General features: G+C 45.9%; 5 protein-coding genes across 5 annotated transcripts; 2 read left to right on the top strand and 3 right to left on the bottom strand.

The window, feature by feature from the left end:
• Positions 1-471: 471 nt before the first annotated feature.
• On the bottom strand, positions 472-838 carry PHALS_09591 (uncharacterized protein; the record flags this gene model as incomplete). Its single annotated transcript, XM_024724873.1, has 2 exons — positions 472-607; positions 816-838. 2 exons carry the CDS (start codon positions 836-838, stop codon positions 472-474), a joined length of 159 nt encoding a protein of 52 aa, XP_024575706.1.
• A 1,235-nt stretch (positions 839-2,073) lies between these two features.
• Positions 2,074-2,417, top strand: PHALS_09590 (uncharacterized protein; the record flags this gene model as incomplete). The annotated part of the gene is made up of 2 exons (XM_024724872.1): positions 2,074-2,154; positions 2,235-2,417. The coding sequence occupies 2 exons, from the start codon at positions 2,074-2,076 to the stop codon at positions 2,415-2,417; spliced, it is 264 nt and encodes an 87-aa protein (XP_024575705.1).
• A 1,317-nt stretch (positions 2,418-3,734) lies between these two features.
• On the top strand, positions 3,735-3,975 carry PHALS_09589 (uncharacterized protein; the record flags this gene model as incomplete). Its single annotated transcript, XM_024724871.1, has 2 exons — positions 3,735-3,754; positions 3,795-3,975. 2 exons carry the CDS (start codon positions 3,735-3,737, stop codon positions 3,973-3,975), a joined length of 201 nt encoding a protein of 66 aa, XP_024575704.1.
• A 6,841-nt stretch (positions 3,976-10,816) lies between these two features.
• Positions 10,817-12,765, bottom strand: PHALS_09588 (Tetratricopeptide TPR2; the record flags this gene model as incomplete). Its single annotated transcript, XM_024724869.1, has 11 exons — positions 10,817-11,003; positions 11,080-11,152; positions 11,253-11,261; positions 11,346-11,437; positions 11,555-11,574; positions 11,646-11,698; positions 11,773-11,845; positions 11,921-12,086; positions 12,146-12,329; positions 12,388-12,526; positions 12,595-12,765. The coding sequence occupies 11 exons, from the start codon at positions 12,763-12,765 to the stop codon at positions 10,817-10,819; spliced, it is 1,167 nt and encodes a 388-aa protein (XP_024575703.1).
• A 1,357-nt stretch (positions 12,766-14,122) lies between these two features.
• Positions 14,123-14,389, bottom strand: PHALS_09587 (uncharacterized protein; the record flags this gene model as incomplete). The annotated part of the gene is made up of 2 exons (XM_024724868.1): positions 14,123-14,284; positions 14,348-14,389. 2 exons carry the CDS (start codon positions 14,387-14,389, stop codon positions 14,123-14,125), a joined length of 204 nt encoding a protein of 67 aa, XP_024575702.1.
• Between the last annotated feature and the right edge of the window lie 302 nt (positions 14,390-14,691).

Below are 14,691 nucleotides of genomic sequence, written 5' to 3'. Positions count from 1 at the left end.
CCGACCTTTCGCTCTATACTTAGAACAAGTACGAGTTTAGCGGATCGCAATCCGCTTATTCCAAGAGTGTCTACAACCTTAACCCAAGGATAATTGACTCTTCGGTTCAGATTCAGAAACTGACTTTACTTATTTTTATCTGCGGCAAGCCACCTAACTTTAAATGCAGAGATTTTCCTAAATATGTATAGTAAAATCCAAATACATGTATAACTACTGGCTATCCAGCCCCGTACCGTATTCTTGTTTGGGTGTGGTCACACCATGCCCATATCGTGTGACACACACATCTATTACCAGGGTGTGTGTAACCCCGTTACACATGGCGTAATTTCTTGGGTGCAATTCTTTTATTAACAGCAATGAGCAGCTACTTTTAGAGGTTACTTAAAAGCAGAAAGCGGCGACTTTGTGCCGCGATCTATAAGATTTGTTGAGGTGTGAATACGTTCCGAAGATTCCAGGACACATCTAGGCTATGAGTCCAAAAAGACGCTGAGATAATTGATCCATGTCATGTTGCAGCACTTCCGCATCAGCAACACCAAGTGACGTGTCCACCCTTGCGGCATGGAGGCGTCCCGGGGTAGTGGTGAGATAAGATATCCTGTCGTAGTAGGGTAATTGTGGGTGCCCAATAGAATACTAGGTTCTCATCCCTGCCCTAGCTATAGCCTTCGTAGAGACTTGAGGATCATTTAAAAACAATGTAAGCAAAACATTGTTTGATGGTGAATTTGTCGGTTGGTACTGGCAAAAGTATGCAAAGTGGTGGGATCGTCGTACGAAATGGATTGGAGAAGCTTGAAGCGCACTGAGAAAACAATGAGGAACCCATTGGGGTCCTACAACCCCCCTTATAGTCGATTATGAAATTATTTTGAAGTGGTGACAAGAGACCCGCCGCGACTATTATTTTTTAATAAGGGAAAACGTTATACGATTGACGTGGCTTCTAGAACCACAAAATTCGCCTTACATCAATGGCTTCCACTGAGAAAACAGTGCGAAGCACGAATTGATTTTGCCGGGAGATAAAAAATCCCTTTCGACATTACACTCCTGACTAGTGAAAAGTACTCAAATGTTAAAGATAAAAACAGACGCATTTTGGCACACACCTAATTTTTTAAATAAGATTTTTTTGCACAGTGTCCTGGTCGGTTGAAACTTGTTCGGCGCCCCTCGTTATGTCAAGAGAGCTATGTTTGGCTCATGAGAGTGAGTGACATTCTTCTTATTGCTACATGTAAATGTGGTGATAGCAGATGCTTATGTTATTCGAACAGCTAAACGCATCAGCAACGCTCAGTCGTCTGGTGGCACAACCATTAAAATCGCATTGTACATTTGCATGGACATGTTTCGGATATATTGGCTGGGGTCGACTGTGACATCCACGCCAAGGCTCGAATGTATGCGCCTGAATAATATCGTTTTAAATAGAGACAATTGTAAAGTTCACAACCTAGGGCTTTCGTCGACAATTATACGGAAATGCAGTTCCCAGTTCACGGTAAACATCACAGAGGCTGTTGGCGTTTTTACGTTCTGCCTATTCACTACGTGGTGTGCGCAAACCAAGGCGCTTATATGAAATGGATAACCACCCTGCAGCTAGTATCACTACGATTACTCCTGAGCTGGATCCTTCGCATAAACCAAACTATTTGATGCACTCGCAACAGTCGCATCGAAAACATTGAAATCGCTCTGGACCACACCTCGTCGAGAGTTCGGATTCGATCTATAAGAAGTTATTCGCAGCGACACAGCACCCCCCTATGCACTGTTGTGTGGACGTCCAGTTTAATCGAGGACAAGAGCGCGCGCTCAAACCTCGCTTATAAAGCGCTTTTGCACAAAACAGGTTAATGACTTTTAGGGGTCCTGCTTACGTCTGGGTCATCAGTGGTTAGAATAATTATTGCCTTTTATGAGGTCTGTACTCATGTTATAGTGACAGTGCCGGAGCGTATATGACAGCTTTTAAGCGTTAGATGAAGATAGCATGTCGCTGTACCCGGTTTCCAGCTCTACAAGCAATTTTTGTTGAGTAGCGCAGATTAAAGTATGAACCACTGTTTACCAGAAGTTTGGCCAGTATCCGGTAAACTGGGAAGGTTACTCTCATTCCCAAAAGATCTACATGAGGTTGCAATCCAGCCTCGAAAGACTGTTTTGTCATTGTCGGCGCCTGGGACTTTCCCCAGGTTAATAACAAGATTTTGTAGGGCAAAGAGCTTACCACTAGCGAGTGTGACCCGACATTGTTACAATTTCGAGTCATGGTCGATAGCTATACCGACAGACCGATGGGTATGCCAATTTTTGACAGCTATCAAGTGATGGTGCGGGCGAATGTCCATCTCGATACTGACGTCGCAAAATGGACGTTGCGAAAGTTAGAAAGTTAGCATTGCAAAAAACTCATTTTTTTTCAAAATTAACGGGTAGAGCTCGTGAGGGCAAACTTTGTATGGCTCACCCCCACAAGCTCCTAAATATTTAGGCGGCGCGTCGTGTTTTAAAGGAAGTCAAGTGAGCCTTCAGCCGCTCAAGCATAGCTGCAAGATCCGACCGACTGCTCTAAGGCACTCCAAGCGACTTAAATCAAATTGTCAAACTAATTCAGAAGTTAATTCGGAAATTGAAGGCCGCTGTCACTCTCTCGAAAAGGCGTTCAACGTTCAAGTAGGTCGTGACACTACCCACATAATCACAGCAAATTTAATATTCACAGAAAATATGAGCTCCATTTCCGGCTGAGGCCATAAGTGTCCAAAGGGGCGAATTAGTCTTACAATACTGCAAACACAACATGTGTGTTTATGACATGATCACATACAACAAGCTTACGCGTGTTTTGTCTCCCTTTGACAGACCTTAGAGACAATACCTTTCTCACATGACGCTCAGACTTTTCGAAATATCGATACTCACAAGGCAATCAGTTTTTACGACACTTCTTTCGCCAAGATCGAAACTGCTTCTTTAAGCTGTCAGCCAAATTGTTTATAAATTATAATGTGAGGCTGGTTGAGATATCTTTCGCGTAATTTGGTTTGACACGCTGAGTGGGAACGTGTTGCTTCGGCCTCACGGTTGCTTTTAGTTTGTGCTTTAAAGGATCACCTCCACCACTGTGCACTGACTTTCTGCTATGGAGAAGCCTCTTAACCACGCGATCAAAGTGTTCCGTCTGGCCATCGATGTGTAGAGGGCTTATCGTGGTCTGCTCATCGCCAGGGTCCAAATCGAATAGTTTTAGTTGTCCGTGACGCTTTGTGTGCCTATCGCCATATTAGCGTCACTGATTTCAAATTTGCCTATTAAAATCGTGGATGTGAGTGTATTAGCAAATAGGACCTTGACTTACCCGGAAAAAACCTGCTTACTGAGAGGTAATTTCTACTTTAGACAGAGAATGCGTCGTTCAGCGCAGCGAAATTGGCAAGATAGTTAACCAATTTTAAGATAATTTACAAGCTCGAACATAAATGCTTTCTGGTTGACGCGCTTTTGGGTCGTCCAGGCAATGATTTGTCACATGTCACAATGGTTACGTCGCACTTTGAAAAAGCTTGACGTACCGCAAACCCAATCAAGGTTAAAGCTTTGGGAGAAAAGGGCTTTCTTGCTGCTTATTGTTTCAAGGTATAACTTTTGCAGGGTCCTGCTTGAAACACAATGTGACGGTACCTCACGATTGGGACCTCAAGTTCGAAATTGATATGAGGCACACAATACCTCGGTAGGATGACACTACTATCGGGAAAATGCATATGAAGTAGTCTGCGCAATACACTGTGGGCCAAGAATGTACGAGTGGGTAAGCACTTTTACGAGCACGTATCAACGGGTTCGTGCGTCGGCGCCGTCTGGCAGTATACGAAGGAGCTTGTAAGATGTGTGGTCCGTCGACTGGTCCCGGCAGAATTGAAGAGAACGTTTGGCAACGCCAGGATCGTGTAATATGTGGATCGTTTAAGCAAGCGGCTCATGTCGCTGCCGTCAGCAACACTACTAACAGAAAAAAAATATAATCCGGTTCCTTGCTAATCTATTCGTATGAATTTTTTACCAGTATGTGCGATTCACAGCAAAGTATGCTAACGGTATGATAGAAATTCAGATTTATTTTTTTAGCCGCACACCAACCTCATTGGGTTTTCTTTTGAAAAAGGTGTAATGAGAATCTATGCCCTTTAAGGGGCAGGCCAGGCCAAATCAACAATTTAATTTTATTGGGATAGTGACACTGGCTATTCTACTATGACTCTTCTTTGTTAAGCCTACCCACGGAACATGCTTGCCAATGCAGCACCTTTAGAATATAATTTTTCTGGCACAGGTCCGATACACCGTGGAGAGAACTTCGACTTAACCAGGCAGAGACTGAATGTTTAGGAAGGTCAGTAGCATTCAATTTTAATTAGGTTTCCGAGCTCAACGTTTTCAACATATCTATTGCTTCTTCTGTCTGCATATCCTTTCTGCATGTCTTGGCTTTCAGCCATCACGTCGCGAACGTGTCGTAGGACACCCAGTCTGGTAGCCAGAAAGTCATCGACCTCTTTACGGATAGTGAAGTATCTGACATCAGTTAGTCGCTCGACTATTCCCTTCCCAGCCATGGGATGGCGGCGTCAGCGGGTCGCGAGGAATAACAAGCTCATCCACGTAGACAGGCGTGAGCAGGTAGACGCATGCACCACATTGCTCAGAGCAAACCTTACAAGTGGCAGCATCGCGCTCCAGCGCTCCAGCATCTCAGCGTAGACGCTGCAAGGAACGTCTTTAACGACGCGATTGACGCGCCCATTTTGACCATCGGTCTGCAAATGGTGCGCTGTTGACATAGTCAACTTGGCACACTGAAGATTGTCGACCAAAACATCACAGTGAAGTGTGGGTCTCTGTCAGAGACAGTTGAATCCGGGAGTACATGTTGTCAAAAGACACGACTCACAAACAGCGTCGCTGTACCCACACCGCCGATGGTGTCCGGCACTGCCGCAAGATGAGCCATCTTGCTCAAACGGCCCGCAAGACTACCACAACCGTGTTGCCCGCCGAGTCTTTCGACAGACCTAACACAAAGTCTATTCTTATGAACTGCGAACACTTGGAGGGTACCGGTAAACTGGCCAGCGGCGCCGTCGCATTCGGAGATAATTTCACGCGTTGACACGTATCATACGTGCGCACACATGTGCTCGTCCATTTGTACAGATTGGGCCACCAGTAGTGGCAACTCACAGAGTTGTACGTCTTCTCAAAACCGAGATGACCACTGAGTGAGGTGTCACGGGCCTCATAGTGGATACGGTATTTCGAATCCTTATTGCGAGGAGCCACAATTCGTGGCGTATCAGTCGAATCGGTGCTATAATACGGTGAATCGTTATTCAGCGAATATCGGTGTACCCGTGCGCGCAATCGCACCGACAATTTTTTGTCCGAGTTTCCAAACTCCTTGCTCTCGAGAGTCTGTAGCAGCGCTACACACATACCATCACCCGCGTATGGGCGCGGATTAAATCCGTCACTGACGACGTCACCGTCGTGACATGAGCAAGCTCATAATCCGATTTGCGCGACAACGCATTAGCCAAAGCCTTTTTACATCGAAGATATATTATGCGAAAAAGAAGAGCCACCTGGTCATCTCTGCGAGAGGTGAGGCGATTTATTCGCAGTGCGTAGTGACTCATGAGCTGTGTAGATCACAAACGGCTTCGAGCCAAGCTGGTGAAACCTGAACTTGATAAGTGCAAACTTCATGGCAATTACTGTGGACTGGGTAGTTCTTCACCACAGCCTTAAGCTGGCGAGATTCGAACGCGATCACCCGATCTCGCCCCTCGGTGTCTGCTTGCAGCAGTGGAAAGTTGATGGCAAAGTCCGAAGCGTCACAGACGACACTAAAATGACGCTCGAGATCTGGCAGCGCCATTTTTGGTGCATGAAGGAGACTGTTTTTGAGCCTGTTAAAACTCCCCGATGCTCGGTGTCCCAACACAATTCTGTGTCCTTCTTAAGGAGATTCGACAATGGCCATGCCATTTCCGCATAACTTGCGCAAATCGTTTTGGTTGTTTGGAACCGACCAGTCCACAATGACCTTGACCTTAGCGGGATCCGCTCGAAGGCCTCGCTTGCCGATGAAATTCCCTAATAAGGGATTTCTTCGGCGCCGAAGATGCACTTGTCTACATTAGCATACAACTTATTTGTGCGCATGAACTCGAGAACCGCTCTCAAATGGACGATGTGTGTTTTCCTCATCTGTTCTCCTGTACCCCTCACGACAGTGGACGAAGATGTCATCGAAGTATGTTTGAGCATAAGCCTGGTGAGGCCTGAACAATTGCGTCACAAGACGATCAAATGTTGCTGGCGCATTTAAAAGCCCTTGAGGCATCACCAGCCACTCCCAGAGCATCCCGCTCGGATAACTCACCGCTGTCAGCGGAATATCACTCACTATCATGAGCAATTGGTAATACCCATCGACCAAGTCGAGTGCGAGTACTTTGTATAGCCAGCCATACTGTTACGGAGAGCATCATCGACGTCTGTGGCAAAATGGTGTCAGCATTTAGCGTATTGTAAACGTAAGCGATACGTTGCTTGCCGTTCGGCTTCCGGACACAAAACGTGGGTGTCGAATGGGAAGACTTGCTCTCACGTACCATTCCTGCGTCGTGCTTTGCAGAGAAGAAGGCGTCAATGACGTCGCACTGCTCTTTGGGCAGGGGCTTTTGGTGTGTGATGTAGTATTTGGTTTCCGGAACAAGGTCGATCTCATGACGCACACCTCGGCCCGGAGGTAAGACCGACGACGGTCTTTGGGGTCAAAGCCTAGAAATTCCTTCACCAAAGAGTACCACGGGTCCGAGGGATCCTTTAGGATTGAAATTGAACTTCGTGCGCTCAGCACCCTCTTTTCTTCAAGACAGCTTCACCCAGAAGCGACGACGAGTAAATCTCATCGTTCGGTCGTATTATGACCACCTCGGCTAAATCGCCTGCCTTCAAGACAACGTCAAACTCTTCGAAGGACGTCTCGTCCAGCTTTAGAAGAGCATCTACCGCGGGAATAGCCTCGAGGGTGACGTCGCCGTCTTTCCCCCCCGTCATACCTTTGACAACGGTATATAGCTGTGCGCCATCGTCTACGGTAGACACACCGTGGGTCAGGGTCGACGCCCTGCGGCTTGCAGATACCATACAGCATCGCCGGCTTCTCCCTTAAAGGTTGTACGGCTCGTTGAAAGCAGTGGGAACACGCATTCTGCGTCGTCCAGCGTCCCTACTCCCTGCCCCATCAGAACCTTGATGTTATTGACAACATTTGACGAAGAGCTGCTATTTTCGCAGTTTTTGTCCAGCAGATAGCGTCCCACTCTACGCGCATCAGAGGGACCTTGCCCAGGATGCCTCGGACCTCGTCCGAACATGCCACTCCTGGCATGTAGCGACTGCTTTGATACTTGAGCAGTGCGCAGTGGGTTTCGTGCCACTCCACGTTCAGTTCGCGAGTCATGCTCGGGACACTTGTCCAGTACACCTTCGGTGTTCAACGGCTCGGATATTCTGATATCCAGCACATTGACCGTCCTCGTCCAGCGCCCACGCCAATAGCATTTCTGCTTCCTAGCAGAGGTAGAATCATGACTCACCACAGCTACGTGCGCATAGCGCCCAAGGTCTTCGACGTCCAATCGATTCATGGCTCATGGTGTTCCAACCATGCCATACCAAGGATAAGATCATCACTTGACTCCAAGTCTAAGACTAAGCAGTGTTTCACGCTACCGAAGTCAAATAACTTCACACAGAGGTTCAAAGGGACCCTCGGCACAGCGACACATGTCTTCGTCGCTAAGTGGACAGTGACGATGTCACTCAACCGCGCTATCAGCGCCTCAGCATACAGCTGACTTTCTTCGACCGTTAAGCGTCCAGCATAATTGCCAGACCCTTCGAAATCGATAAGGACATTCCACGGTTTCTCAAAGCCCTTTACAGTCGCCTCTACAGCTAGCAAGCCCGACTTCAATACATGTTCCGTGTTCAAGAGCACGGAGCTCTTTGGGGCTGGGCCCTGCTGCCCTCTACCTCGTTGAGGCTCAACATAACTCGGTTCTTCCCCAGTAGGGCGCCCTGCGCGTACTGAATTTTGTCGTGTCCCCGCGACAAACCTGGTAAGAAGCGGACTTCGGTTTTGGTGAACCTTTGCGCGCTTTGCGCAGGGGACAACCAGTCCGAAGGTGACAGGTGTCTCAACAGACAAAACACTTTTGGGTGATTGAACGCTGCTCGGCAGCGGAACTATTTCTCCTCTTGGCAGTCCCGCGACGTAGTGGCTTCTTGTTACGGTGTAGCTACACCATTGTGTGATTAAACCAACTTGTGTAATCCACACCTTGTACGGTCACACCATCTTGTGTGCCCACTCCTGCTTAATAGGGTATGTGTCACCCCGTTACACTCTGCGTACGTGTAAACCCGTTACAACATCTACGATGAACATTTATCCAGGTCTAGGACAAATTCATGCTGTCGAAGTCCTTCATAATTAAATATCAGTAGAGCTTTCAATACCTTCACTCATGTCCCCGTTGCACGGTGCAACGTATACTGTACTCACAGATATTCTTAGTTGTCCTAGTGCAAAGCCGTGAAAAATCATCTTACTACTACGTAGAATGTGCGACTGCAAAAAAGTAGACGTCTTTGATTGCGCTTGCAGCGAGGACGCTAAAGAAATAATTAGCGCACCATAATCTGCTTCGGTTCATCCCGTTCTTAGAACAACTTGTTCACAAATGTACTATCTATCGTGTGCCTTATTGTGCGCGTATTCCTATCTGGGACGACGCAACCGCGACTCGCGGTTGCTCTGTCTGGAGCATAGCCAGATTGGTTATCATCTTAACGTTTCTGGTCCAGAGAAAAACGCAAGTTTCGTCCCTGGCTGGACGCTCGAATTAAGCGACCTTTCGCTGTTTACCATTTGTGCCCCCACCGAATTCCGGTCGGAGCTCTCTTGAATGCATCACACCAGCGCATTATCATGGCTGGCGGACCCCTACAGGCAAACAATTGAGCGCATCTTGTCCTTGGTCCACCAACTTCCTTACCAGCAATACACAGAAGCTATCTTAAGCACCTCTAGCTGTCTTAAAGGCTGGCAATTGAACAACTCGGCTCTATCTGGGATGAAAATCCAGTTCTTACCCGACTTGTTCGCGGGAGCGACTATGAGTGATACCAAGTGCACGGTGTGCCATGTACATCGCTTAAGCGCTTTGACTCCTAGAATATGTGTTAACAAACACAGAGAGAGAAGTTCATATCCACGCTTCATCCAGGAGCGTAACCGAGAGTCTTTTAGGTCACGAGGTGTTTTATTTGCTCTGCTACAATTACAAGAATGTGGAAATCCGAATTTCGTGATTCTGTAAGGTGGTTGTGTACAAGGTACTACTAACAACGAGGTCATCCCTCAATTTCTCTTTGATGAGTTAATTTCTCACGCAAATGATTAATTATTGAAATTTCTGCCTTGATTTATCATGTAAGGCTTGCCTTGAGTGGGGAGCTTTGGCAATGAGCAATGTGGATGAATGAGTTACTCAACTTCGTGACGGCGAAGTTGACACCTTTACAGCGTGAACCCACTATTTGGAACTCCTGCCAAGCAGACGCGTTAAGCCACCATGGTGGACATGACGTCGATAGATAAAGTTGCTTGGACACAAAATTCTCACCATCACCGACATGTTATTCCAGCGAACAAACAATTTACAGGCCAAAATGCATCATTACTTGCTGTACGTTTATATGCTAGGTCTTGGTGGAAAATGGAGGTAAAATTATTCTATTTGCTCCAAGTATTAATTTATTGCAATACTTCAGGCTCAAATATGCATGCAAAAAAGCGCAAGCGCGTCACGGATGCGATGTCAGCTGATGCAGCCCAAGAACTGGATCAATTAATTGCCACACTATCAAATACAGTGCAATTATCTTCTAGCACGTCGAAGTTGTCTGTCTTCCGAGGCAATGTCAGTTACCCTCACAGATATCATAAGGTCAAGCGGATGCCCAGACTGCAGCCTCTCGGAAGTGTGTATAGCTCCGACATAGCACTTCGACTATATTTTTGCTATCAACACGCAAATATTGTAACCAATGACGAGGAGTCATCGTCGGAATCAAAAGGTGTTTCGGCCATCGACAGTCCACAAAAATTTGCTGAACTTTGTGTGATCAAACTTAAACTCGAGCTATCTCGTCGAGCCTATCGCTATGTCGTACGCGTTTGGCTTCCTGAGGGGGAAGATCTTGCTCTGGGTGCAATTAACGATCGGATCTTAGTGCAAATTTGTGAGCTTGCTGGATATAACAATGTATATGCAGTCGACAAATGCTTGTCGGCTAAATTGGCTCCACTGAAAGTCATCTTTCGTGATGACGCGGTGATTGTGGTTGACAAAGTCGCCAATATGCTTAGCGTTGATGGCACCGACTCAGATGCCCCAGCTTCAGTTCATCGATGTATCGCCACAGTGTATCCGGAAGCGCGTATGGTCCACCGTCTGGACCAGGAGACATCGGGTTTGCTCGTTGTCGCTCTGTCCAAGTCTGCAGCACAGAGTTTAAATGCGCAATTTAGGTCAAGATCCGTTGAAAAATATTACGTTGCGCGCGTTCTTGGGTGGATGGACGAAGAAAAAGAAAATTGGACCTCGCAGAGATGCGTACGGGTTCCCATGGAGAAGCACCCTACTCAGCCACTGGTTCAACACGTTATAAGGAATCGCAAAGTTAACCCATCAAGTTCCCTTTGGTCTGTCACAGAATATTTTGTGCAGTCGAGAGCAGTTGAGGCCAGTGGATTTAACAACGAAGACGAGCAAAAGTTTACAATTGTGAAGCTGAAGCCAGTCACTGGTAAAACCCACCAGCTTCGACTACATATGCAGTATCTAGAACATCCTATATTAGGCGACTCATTGTACTCACCAGACTTGGTGTATCATCGTGCATCGCGTCTCTGCTTACATGCTGAGAAGCTGTCGTTCACACATCCAGTCACGAACGAGCGCATGAGCTTCACAAGCCCTTGCCCCGCGGACTTTTTTACAAATAAGGAGGACAAAAATGTCGTTAGTTGGCGACCTCAAGTGTTAAAGTACAAGTCGGCTTGAAGGTAGATAGATAACGTTGTCAATTACCTATGCTTGCTTCGTGCTTATTCGTCTCAAATCAAGTTAGATAAGACAAACTCGGATTTTGGTGATGCAAAGAAGTTGCCATGTACATTTTACCGACGCACAAATTATCAAAGCCCCTTGTTGTAGCTTGATCCAAAATGCATATTTTGACGTAACTTCTCACTGAAATGCTAGGCCTTAACAAGCTGCGCAAAAACGAACAATTGCGAATTCAGTCACTGTGTAAGGATGTTTAAATTCCAAATTTCCTCGCGGAGTGTATCGTATTTAACACTGACTGAAGTCGTCATATCCAAATGTACTCGCAAGGCCTATGTGAAAACTAGTGTAAAATGTATATTAAAAAGCCTCGACAGTTTTTTGAGGCAATCTTGCCACTTAGATTCCACATACCTCTTCACACCACATACTAAACCAACTAAGTATTGATTGTCTTCGATCGATTTCTGCTCAATGCTCACTCAGGTTAGAATTTATACCAAATCGCACTTCTCATCTCCTTTCGCTTCCATAAGCTTACGTTCCATCCGAATCTTCTCGAGTGCGATGTGATCTTCGACTTGACAATCAATTTTTGCCACCTGTCCACGTAGCTGTGGAGACGCACGGGCAATCGTAGTCAATCGTTGACGAGCACGAGAAGCATCGTCTGGACGTTGTAGCATTACCAGAAGCACAACATAATGCAGTAATACGTTTAAAATGCTTTTGTCAAGCTTTGCGAGCGCGCTTGTGTCGTATTCGGATTCGGATGCAAGCGAGAGTTCAGCCTTTAATTGCTCATACACTTTAACGGCATTTTCGAAATGCTTCTCCGCTGAATCTGTGTTACCGCTGGATCAACACAACTCCACGAGTCAATAGAGCAGAACCTAGTGGAAAAATCGACCTACATATTTTTGCAACATTGTCCAAGTCGATCGAGTAGCAAGATACGAAGGTTCTCACATTGCAGAATGCGCTTTTCAAGCTTGACATTTTCGAGAGCCTCACTATAAAAAAGTAATGCTTTTGCAAATTCGTCTGTCTTTTCGTAAGATGCTCCAATTGCCATAGCTAAAGCAATTACGCTTTTATCTAACATTCAAAACTATCAATGCGCGACGTACATATGCTGCCAAAAACAGTGACATACCCTCCGGAAGCTTTTGCTTAAGAAAAACATAAGCCTTCTCGCGCTCCTTTTGAAATTGTTCAAAATCTCCCTTTTCCAAACTCAAGCGGCTGCGTTCGAGCAAAAGCCTGACTTTCTTCCGATCAGCATTTTCACGCTCCTTTTGACGTGCATGTGTAATAAATAGTTGAAATAACTTAAAACGACCTCATATCATACAAACCATACCAAATACAATAGCCCGCCTGTAAGCACCGCACCCAACGCTAGAGTCGTCTTGAGTGCCTTTTTACTCACGTAAATTCCATCCAGACTGCTGTTATGAGCTGCATTAGACAACGTTCGATTAAGCGCCACACGAGGTGCTGCAAATAGTATCTGCGCAAATATGCGTCGCATTTTGCTTAGCCGTTTAGCAAAGTAAAATGTTCTTGAATTCGTTGCATTGCTGTCTCATAAAGGAAATTTCTTTGAAGTATGTCTTCTACGAATAGATATACATTATAGCAGTTGCAATAGACCTAACAATCATAATTTATCGCAGATGCACTATGCAATGACTTGAACGCCGCGCTGGTGTTGACTGCTGTCTCACAGGCAGATCTCACCTTAACGATACTTGTGTGGCTTGATGATAGATGCCCTTTAAATATCAGGTGGTTTCACATCACGTTATTAATCGTGTTCCCGTTTGATATCTGACAGTCGTGTAACTTTTAAACGAATGTCAGATCAGCACTTTGATACAATCTTTGGCTAGAGTTTCCACTTTTTTAAATCTGACGATCATAGGTCTTGCGCATGCAGCTTGCAAAAGGAAACTTCGACTAAACGAGTCCGCCTTGCTAAACACACGGAGAAGAGTTCACCCAGAAACGGAAACGAGAGCTTAAATTGTCTGGATTAGACAATGCGCAAAATTGAATACCCACTGCGTTGGTAGTTTCTCTTTTTTCGCTGGCATCTTACAGCGCCTGCTCTGCATCGAGAGCTTTCTCTCTAACGTGCTTTCATGGCTCAGTGAGTCCCTGAGAAGCCGAGGTATTTCTGATGAAAACATTGTTGCAACTGACTAAGTCCTGACGCGTCATCTTTGCCCTAACCGAGATACATACGATCAAGCCATCTGCTCAGGAAGAGGCGTTACATATGGTCCACACTCCGTGCCCCTTTTACGGCGACTATGGTTACCATGTCCCGCCTTTGAAATTACAAAAACGGTTCTGCTTGTCAACAACAAGCATAAGACCGTACTTTTACAGGATCGCTCAATTTGTCAACAACGAGCATAAGCTGTTTTAGTGACCTGAGATTGCCCTACCACATAGGGTTCTCGTCGTGATAAGGGAATTTATTCATTGATATTGCCCGTCGTGCCCATGGGCGAAAACCTCAAACGACACCATTTGAATTTTAATATTGGAGTGCAAATGCTCGAACGTCGCCTTGCGAGTGCTTTCTGACCCCGCGGATCACCAATCCTCAGCGGTAGCGCCAGAGCCTGGAGCAGTTTTCACGCAAAAGCGAGCGACGAACCCTTAACAAAAGACAGTAATTTTCAGCAGACATATCATTCTACTGGCCGTAATTATTGGGATGTGAATTTTGATTTTTTTATTTCATGGTTATTCTGGGCTAAATTTTATGTCTTACATAGCGTTTCAAGAACGTATATATACTACCATTATCGAAGTGCTTAGATATTGTGTGTAAGAAAAGCAAGCACTAAATGATGCATCTAGGTAGCTCATATTACTTAAGATTTCGGCGCTGACGATTTAATTGGAAGCAAAACGTGATGTGCTTCAACGGTTATTGAGATTTTAGTTAGCTGGTTCTGTTTGCGGTACTGAAAGAACTCTCCTTTCAACTTGAAAAGATTGACACATTGATGTTGCACTTGTGTCTCTGGTTTTGCCTGAGCTGCAGGCCCTGCATGGGTCGGTGGGTCGTGGGTAACCCACGGAATGGGTCAACCCACCACTCCAGAACTGCCCGTGGGTAATTTCACGACCCAACCCATGGGTAACTTTAACTTACCCACCGACCCACTGACCATCTAAATTCTGAAGAAAGTCAATTTAATTCAACGCCACCTTAATGATTTTCACGGCACGTTTAATCTACCCGTCAGCACTGGGAAGGCGAATTACCCGCAAGTCAACCTCGCTTGATCAAACACTGAAACTTCAAAGATTACAGGTTTCGCGACATTGCGATGAAGTTTAGGAAATGACTTTGAACAGCACAAATGTTTATTGATCTGCGTATTCGGGTTCGGTGTCGGACTCTTCAATCTTACCAAGGTACTTCTCGAGAAGGTCT

This window comes from Plasmopara halstedii (assembly GCF_900000015.1).
Source record: "Plasmopara halstedii genome assembly, contig: Scaffold_430, whole genome shotgun sequence".
NCBI classification, from domain to species: domain Eukaryota; phylum Oomycota; class Peronosporomycetes; order Peronosporales; family Peronosporaceae; genus Plasmopara; species Plasmopara halstedii.
This window is presented reverse-complemented; position numbering and strand designations above follow the sequence as displayed.